At 39.9% G+C, this 9,216-nt stretch overlaps 1 protein-coding gene across 1 annotated transcript in view; it reads right to left on the reverse strand.

Moving 5' to 3' along the window:
• Positions 1-2: 2 nt before the first annotated feature.
• UNC80 (unc-80 homolog, NALCN channel complex subunit) overlaps positions 3-9,216 on the reverse strand; it is a gene marked incomplete at its 3' end in the record, with an annotated part of 190,042 nt that continues 180,828 nt past the window's right edge. Inside the window, exons 51-54 of the mRNA XM_023510374.1 lie at positions 4,831-5,031; positions 2,347-2,470; positions 1,267-1,392; positions 3-53 (exon numbers count right to left, since the gene is read on the reverse strand). Of these exons, the coding sequence (XP_023366142.1) occupies positions 3-53; positions 1,267-1,392; positions 2,347-2,470; positions 4,831-5,031 (502 nt within the window). The remainder of the gene's footprint in view (positions 54-1,266; positions 1,393-2,346; positions 2,471-4,830; positions 5,032-9,216) is intronic.

Raw genomic sequence — 9,216 nt, forward strand, 5'->3', positions numbered from 1 at the left:
TGGTTGGTGAATGGGGAGATCACATGGCTTAAAGGAAAATCTTCTTTTAAAGCCTGCGCAGCAATAATAGAGAAAAAGATTAATTGACCACCATTTCGCGTGTTTGTCTTACACAGCACGACGGAGACGGTGACTCCCTGCTGGCTGCTCCTGTAAACTATGCGTATCAATCGTTGTCTGTACAGCATACAAGATCCACTCAAGACTAATACTTTACCATTCGCTTGACATAACTGAGAGCTACAGACCTAAAAAGATAGTAACAGCTTGAATATTCAGTGAAAAATTACAATACTTATGGTCAGGTGCAAAACCAACCTCATTTCCCTATTAATTTTCTCCATGTTTCTACTAGTACATACAATAAATACTTTTGCAAAAAAGGAAAAGGAAGGAAACCAGAACTCCTCACTTGCTCCAGTTGGAAGCTATTTAAAAGTTCTCTGACCCCTGCCAAGGCCTTCTTCAAGCCAGGAAACGATAAGCAACATAAAAAGAAATAAACAATCTTCGTACATGGGTTATTAAAATGTGTCACTGTAGGGATGTCAGTGTCTCCTTTCTGCATGGCGGCCACTGCCCTTAATCTCTTTTCTGTCGTCTACCCATTCTCTGGATGTTGAACCATCAAGCTTGTTTGTCAGACGACAGGTCAGTTATCCATTTATATCAATTCCCTTTGGTCACAGTGCTTTTCAGTGATTTACCATTCTCTAAAACTGGATAGCACACAGAAATGGGCAGGAAAATTGCGATTCTGTACTTTTTGCACTGGAAATGATTATTTTAAGAAATGAAGTGGGAGAGTTTTTTTTTTTAAAAAGCACCCACAGTATTCAACCCACAATCATTAAAGAAAATTAAGATATTCAAAGTCTAGTAATAACATTTGAAAGAATTTATATTGCAATTCTTTCTGAAAATAATTTAAAACCAGACTGTGAATATTCCTGCCTCTTGTAATTAACAATTGTGAGCCGATTATCTATGAACCATTATTCTACACACATATCAAGAGACCGAAGTGGTCTCGAGCTTGTGGCAGCACTAAATGACTCTGCTATTTTTGAGATCTCAAGAAGAATTACAGAAGCACAACTTAGGACCAAGCTCAGGGCTGTAGCTCCAAACCTGTAAGTTTGGAGGTGTTCACACTTCTGTTTCACAGATTTTGCCCAGCCTTTGCAGAAAAAACAAAGAGAACACCATGATCTGGCGCCTCAACCAGCAACTAAATGAGCGTGACAAACAGGTAAGCAGTCACACCTGTATCTGCAATGCTACAAGCCGGACAACAGCTGTGCTGAAGGGCAGAGGTGGTGAGAGATAAGGGCTGAGATGAAGAAGGGGTAATCCATCAGCAACACTGGAAGGTCCTACCACTCCCATCACCTGAAATACAAACAGAGCACATGACCAGCCTTGACTATTGCAATTTCATGCAATCATAATAAAGGTGTCTTAATGATAGTAATAATAATAATGATGATAAGAATAAATTGAAGGTTGGGCATGTTACTTTCAATATTTTCTTGTTGTCTTCTTTCGAAGGCATGTAATGTCTAGAGTCAGATCGAACATGGCACTGGATTCAGCCCAGGTTTTGTAGAATGTTGTTTATAGTCCACTATGTAAATAATGAGAGATGAACTAACAAGCTATTCTAATCAGGAGATTGGACACTTACTTGTGGATTCAAGGGAATGCAGACAACATTCTCTGATGCAGCAAATACCGACAAAAATGATGATAGCAGCAGCTCTATTCGCACTAGGCATTCCAACTACAATTGATTGCTTGACTAGTTAAGCAGCAGGTCCTACTCAATGAAATGCTCTAACATGATTTCCACACATTTTACAAAACCTTCTGAGGACCAGGCTCTAGATATTACATAAATGATGAAAAAAAATTTTTTTTTCTTCACCCGTAAATCTGAAACTGGCCAACTCACAGCGTCATTTTGCAGTATAAAAGCAAAATATGTCCTTTGCATTTTAAACTCCCCCACCCCAGACCACCTCGACTTTTAGCCAATTGTGCAGTCTCCGCCACCCCACTCTCCAACTGGCAGCCCTCAACTCTCAGCGCAACTTGAAGAGGTGAATTGTCAAGGTAGTGCCTGGGAAGCAGCACACCACGATCCTGTCTGAGCAGGGATCAGCTCCTGGCCTTCCCATGCACCACCCTGAAATGTACCTCACTATTTTAGTGTCACCTGAGCCGTCTGTTTTCATGGGTAGGTAGGGGCACAAAAGTGGTTGACCTGTAAATCTTCAATTCAGAGAAGTCAATAGCAGAGTTAAATTTTGCAAAGTTTCATAAGATTGCCACTTGGCTACTCACCAGATTGACACAGACATTGATCAGTGACCTAAGGTGAGGCAGGAAGGATATGATTGGCTGCCTCTGAAGTGTCAAACAAACCCCTTCAATCAAATTGCTGGCAGGCTCCCACTCAACCTGTCGCCTGGAATACAATATAGGAGCCATTAGCAGCTTGGCTCCCTTCCGGAGACAGTCTGAAACAAGTGAATGAGACAGTGACTCTGACACCATCTAAGACAGGTGTGCGTCTGAGACCACAGAGTGCTTCACACGGGATGACGTTTACCCAGGCTGTTCCAAAAGGACAGAGCACACTGGGAGGGGAGGAAGGGCTAAGAACGTGGCAGAGGCAATCCTGCCCCACTCGACTAATGAGACAGAATCTAGTGAAGAGAAAACAGAGATGATGAACGGCTTGCATTTTAAGTTCCGTGGTTTTAAGCTTTGGGAGAGGGAGCTGAGACTGCCATGACAGGAAACCCATCAACAGGGTGATTACTGTCCATAGAACTGATCTGATCCTGCTGCATTTCTGAAATCTGTTTATCAGACGACACGTGATCAGCTTTCACATCAGACTACCGCTAATTGGATTTATTTGGCTTAACTCCTGCCAGAAAGATCGCATTAGAAGAAAATAATTTATTTAAAAAGTGTCCTTTCTTTGTCTTCCAAGAAATGACATATTTTTTGGCTACTTTCTATGGCGGGGTAAATGGTGATGCTGCATATATGTATATGTAACACAATTAGGTGAACATCAAATTTTCTGTAATAAAGGTCAATCCATTTTGTAATCCTCTCAGTAGTAAAAGATTCATCCCTGTGGCCCCCAAATAAACATGCTGGACTTTGCTGTTATCGGCACTATGCCTATATATTTTCCTGGAAATTCTTTCAAAGCTTGTATTTCCTGGCAAAGTGGAATCTCTGCAATGACAAAATGGAGGTGTATTCAGAAATGAGGATGCAACTGACGTCCCTGAGGCCGAAGGTGCCCAAGTCCTCTTTAGGTCAGGTGCAGTCAACATTTCTTGTGTTGAAGTGAGATCACCTCAAAGTTAAACCCAAGCCGATCTCATCTTCGTAGCACACTCCTCCAGAAAACTGCCTACCGCTGACCCAGTCTATGCATTAATCTAGAGGTCTACTCTGGGAAGCATGAAGTTCTTTATAATGAGCTTAATTATCTGACAAATGGGTCAGTTTATGGACATGTTTGACATCGTCAGATACCAGGTTTAACTATTTAAGGAAAATAATTTATTTTGACACATCCTCCTAAGACAATTATAAATCTTTGGTAAGCCAAGTGCTGATGGAAATGCTGTGTTGGGATCACTAAAAAATCGTGCTTCAAGAATGAACATTTAAAATAATGGGTAGGTGGTCACCACCATTGCATAAAAGAATCCATGTATAAGAAGAAATCATATATTCAAAGGAAATCTTTTAATTTATTATTTTTTTTCAGTAACTTCTGAAACCTGCATATCACCGGCTGGAGATCACAGGCTAGTAATATCCAGAAAAGTTCTGAAAAACTGAACTTTAAGCACTATGCGTTCTTGGGCAAGAGTTGCATTGCTTTGGGGTTTAGTTTAGGAGGATAGAAAGCGTTCTTGGGGTGGTGCCTGTGGCTCAAAGGAGTAGGGCGCTGGTCCTATATGCCAGAGGTGGCGGGTTCAAACCCAGCCCCGGCCAAAACAAAATGCTACCAAAAAAAAAAAAAAAAGCGTTCTCCCTGACCCAAACTTGAAATTCTCCAGTCCATGAGTTTACCAGCATTTATCAACTGACTTGTCTGCTCCCTATGACTATAATTTCCAAATTGGGCTGTCATCTCCAAATACATTAGTTTAGAGACTCTGCTAAGAAGGCTACCAGTGGATATGTCTCACGCCCCTAAACACGTATCAAGTGCTAATTTCAGGTACTAAATACTTATCATTTAGTACCATGCTAAATTAGGTCTGAAGGTGGAAACTAGGTACCTGTTATCACTCCTGTAAGCTTGTTAGCTACTGCTTGGCTGATTATTATAAAACTTGACATTTCTGTAAACTGGTCCCTAGATATGTTAACTAGCTATGTTAAATATAGCAATGGGGACATCAAATTAATTTTTCTGCTCTGATTAGTTATCTTGTAAGGTATACTTCAAAAAGAATTCAGGGATACTAGTTGAATTTCTTATGTGTTTCAGGTAAGAAACAAGACAGCTAAGGAAAGGATAGATTTTTTTCAAGATGGATACACTTTTTTTTTTTTTAATTCTGGCCTGGCAGAGACAAAGAACACACATCTTTTTAGAGAATGTTATTTCCTCAATAATGGGGACTCTGCTACTCAGGCATTCACAGACCCAGTTAGTTATACACATGTATCAACAGAAAACTTTGAAGTCATTCATTCAACACTCGATTGATCCATCATCTTAAAAAATGACAAACCCTAACTTTGAAATTTGTAATATTCACAGCTGTCTGGAGGTATCCTCACCTCAAGGTAGGCATCTTGTGAATTTTGTTGAACATTCTATCCAATCTCTTTAAGATGAGGATAAGGGCCGGCCTCACTGCCTCGGCTGTCCAGTCGGTAATGGGCAGCATCTCCATGATGTAGCGCCGAAGCCCACGGCTCTCCATTGTCTGAGTGTCATACGGTGCCAGCTTCAGAAGGGAGTGTGCAATTTCTGCCAACCTAAAAATTTTTTTTGAATAAACTTAGAATTGCACAGTAGACGTTTTCCCACTCAACATCATGCTAATTACCTCCTTTCAGGACATGAAGTCTCTGAATAAAGAACATTCTTCCCCACATCCTCCACCCCTCTGCTCCTCTTTCACATATCAGTACATTGAAACCTGCATGCACATGAACAGATGCACATCAAATGTCCAAGTGGGCGTTATGGCTTCAGAACTCTTTATATGCCCACAGTCAAGGTCAAAGGCACCCTGTAAAAAGTAATATTGGTTTTTATTGCAGCCCAAGGAGTTCTTCAAACTCCATTTCCATTTCTCTCCTTCTAAACTGCCTCCTCTCCTTCTGTCCTATACGTGGATCCTCCTGCTTGCTGACATTCTTTATAGAATCGGCCCGGTTGTTCTGTCTGGATGGCTTTTGTTGTGGTTGTCTCTACTTCTCAGATTTCCTAACTTCATTCCACATAGGAACTGCCAGAGAGAAAGTCATGCTTCCTTCAAGGTGGGTCCAGGTTCCCAGTCCCCAGAACCAGGTGTCTACATCCAACGAGCGGGATTTGCCTCAGTGGGGAACTGCCCCACAAATCTGATTGGGCAAATGGGGTTTCTGGTAAATGTAATAATTGATTGACTAGATAATCTTTAGAGCTGGATATGGATTACCAGTTTCCAAATAATACAAATACAATGACAAGGGCTTAAAGTCAATTTAATTTAATTGTGTATGGAGGAGGAAGTGTTTTGGAATTTTACAATGCCTCATAGGACAAATACACTAAGCAGATGCATAAGGTGTAGATGTTATTAAGAGGCAACATATACCCATTTCTGGAAATGTCTTTCACATTATATGATAGTAGAGTGATTTTACTCTTTTCCAAAAAAGACTTAGATTCTAAAAATATACCCAGGCTTTTCTCACAGTGTCTGAAATGTTCATATTCTTTGTTAAGGTACTGGTAATTCCTTTGGACATAAAATTTCTTTAACAGGGTAAAATCTTAAGTGACTATGTGAATCTTTGGCTTGAATCAGCATATGCCTCACCAAGCAAACTAAGGATCTGATGGAAGTGGAAAGCAGGCCGGGAAATCCTGGAGGAGCAGTGCACGGAGGCCACCTGTGAGTGGCAGGATCAGGAGGCAAGTGTACACCGTGAGCTTTTAGGACTGTTACTGAAAGAGGTGAGGTGGTTTGTGATAAAGTGACATCAGAAATAAGCTTTTCTATTTTTTTTTCTTTGAGACTGAGTCTCACTCTATTGCCCTGGTTAGGGTGCTATGGCATCATCATAGCTCACAGCAACCTGAAACTCCTGGGTTCAAGTGGTCCTTTTGCCTCAGCCTTTGACGAGTCGGTACTACAGGTGCCTGCCACAATGCCCAACTAGTTTTTCTATTTTTTTTTCTTTTTTTAATAGAGGCAGGTCTCACTTTTGCTCAGACTGATTTCATACTCCTGAGCTCAAACAATTCACCTATCTTGGCCTCCCAGTGTGCTAGGATTACAGGTATGAGCCACCACACCAGGCCAAGCTTTTCTATTTTTTTGAAGCAAGTTGGCCTTGGAGAAGCTCTGAGGATAACATTCTTAGAGTCATGCAATTTCAGGGTTGAAAGAGATCATAATAGTCCTGCAGGAGTGTGGAATACACGATGTGTATTCAGTGTATACACATTGAATCATACACAGCTTAAAGTGAAATGAAAACTAAAACATAAAGTTTTCCAGGCCCATCCAAGACCTAATGAACAAGACTCTGCTAAGGTTGGGCCAATAAATCTGTGTATTTTTAATTTTTACTTTGGAAAATCGCAAACATGAACGGGGTAGAGAAATGAGTATATATTAAGCCCCCCAAGTGTACCCATCACTCAGATTTGACAATTGTCAACTCATAACCACGCTTGTTTCACTTATGCTCCAGTCATTCCTCCTTCTCCCTATACTGAATTATTTCAAAGTAAATGTCAAGCATCATATTATTTATCCATACATATTTAGTATGTGTTTTTAAAGTTAAGGAGTCAAAAAAATTAACTGAAATACAATATGATATTGAACAAATTAAAAATTATTTATTGTTTTTTAAATACAGTCTGTTTCCTAGATTCTATCTCACAATTTTTCTTTTTCTTTTTTTTCTTTTGGAGACAAAGTCTCACTCTGTCACTGTGGGTAGAATGTAGTGGCATGATAATAGCTCATGGCAACCTAAACTCCTGTGCTCAAGGATTTTCTTGTCTCAGCCTACCAAGTAGTTGGGACTTACAGGGACCCACCACACCTGGCTAATTTTTCCACTTTCAGTAAAGACAAATCTTACTCTTGCTCAAGCTGGTCTTGAACTCCTGACCTCTAGCAATCCTCATGCCTTGGTTTCGCAGTTTGCTAGGATTATAGGTGTAAGCCAACATGCTTAGACTATCTCATAATTTTTAAACACATGTTTTTGATTTTTACAAATCAGGAATAAATAAGGTCCATAAATTTCCATTGGTTGGCACATCTTTAAGTCTCTTTTATTTATTTTAATTAATTAGTTCTTGTTTGAGGCAGAGTCTCACTAGAGACTCCCACTAGAGTGCAGTGGTATTATCGCACCTCAAAGAAACCTCAAACTCCTGGGCTCAAATGATCCCCCTCCTGCCTCAGCCTCCCAGAGTGTGAGCCTCCTGGTCTTCAAGTCTTCTTAATTTGGGTTGAGACTTTACAACTTTTGTGTTTACCTGGATGAAGTTGAAACACATTCTTCTTAATAAAGTATCTCAGGAATGGAAATAAAGGTATCCACTGTACTCAATACTAATTTATAAATCAACAACTATGGGCTCACAGGAAAGATAAACACAAATTCAGTCTAGCAAGGGAGAGGGGAGCGGAGGGGGAGGGGAGAGGAGAGGAGGGAGGGTGATTGACAGGAGGGAGGGCAATTGCTGGGATCTCACCTAATGTGTCCAGTGTGAGGGTGAGGGTGAGGGTGTTCAGCTCAACAACTTGAACTTTACCTTAGAATTGAAAACAACGTAACCTAGACATTTGTACCTTCATATTCATTTGAAATAAAAAATAAAATAAGTTTTTCTTAATTTGTAAATTTCCCCATCTGCTTTTCCTTTTTACTATCTTGTAATTTATCTGCAGTGGAACTCTGGAGTTTGCTGAGTGAATGTCCATGGCACAATTTCATCCATCCTACTGTCTCCATATTTAACTATTGGAGTTAAATCCAGGGGCTAGATCTACAGACTCGGTTTTGATTTTCTGGCAAGAGTACCAACAGGTGGTGTATACTTCAACCAGGAGGTTCACACGTTTCCTAGCTGTGGCTCTTTTTATGATATTAGCTGTGTTAGTGATCATTGCACAGACTCGTTAATGCATTAGGAGGGGTATGATGGCAATACTGTGTCATTCCTTTTCTCATATACTAACTACAGGGTTTTAATAGAGAAATTTTGATCACTCTAAGAGGACAGGAGAATGAATAAATGCATGGGAGGATGTCTGGTGTAGGAGCACCCCAGTTGATGTGGATAGGCTCTCTGGTTTAGGAATCACAGATAAGCCGTTACCTCCCTAATTCACAGATTGTTCAACGATTGCTTCATCTGACAAGATCCAGGAACGGAAAGTTCTATAAAGCAATTCATTCCATTGTTGGGGATCCACACTCTGAGAAGTTCTCCTCATAATTAGGTCGCTAAATTCTCCCCAATTTCTTCTGACTAGGCTTATTCTGAAAGCATAGATCCAATACATCTTCTCCATGGCAACTCTTTATTATCTAGAAGAAGTTATTACCTCTTCATTTCCAGTGTCTTCTCTACAGTTGAAACATTTATATTGTCCTGGGAATTGTATATGAATGTGGGTGTTTTAAAGAAATGATTGTAAACAACCAATACATTTTTTGGTTTATCTCTTTCTCATGAATATGTCATGTAGAAAATAATCTGTGTGACAAATAAGAGTTTATCTATAGGTGCTTATTTATTTTCTTTTATTATTTTATCTTTTTCTTTTTAAAACATTTTATTTTTAATTGATAATAATTATATATATTCATGGAGTACAAAGTGATTTTTTTTTTTTTTTGAGACAGAGCCTCAGGTTGTCCCCCTGGGTAGAGTGTCGTGGCATCACAGCTCACAGCAACCTCCAACTCCTGGGCTCAAGC

This window comes from Otolemur garnettii, unplaced genomic scaffold (genome assembly GCF_000181295.1).
Source record: "Otolemur garnettii isolate 467f Iridium unplaced genomic scaffold, OtoGar3 scaffold00013, whole genome shotgun sequence".
In the NCBI taxonomy this organism is placed as follows: domain Eukaryota; kingdom Metazoa; phylum Chordata; class Mammalia; order Primates; family Galagidae; genus Otolemur; species Otolemur garnettii.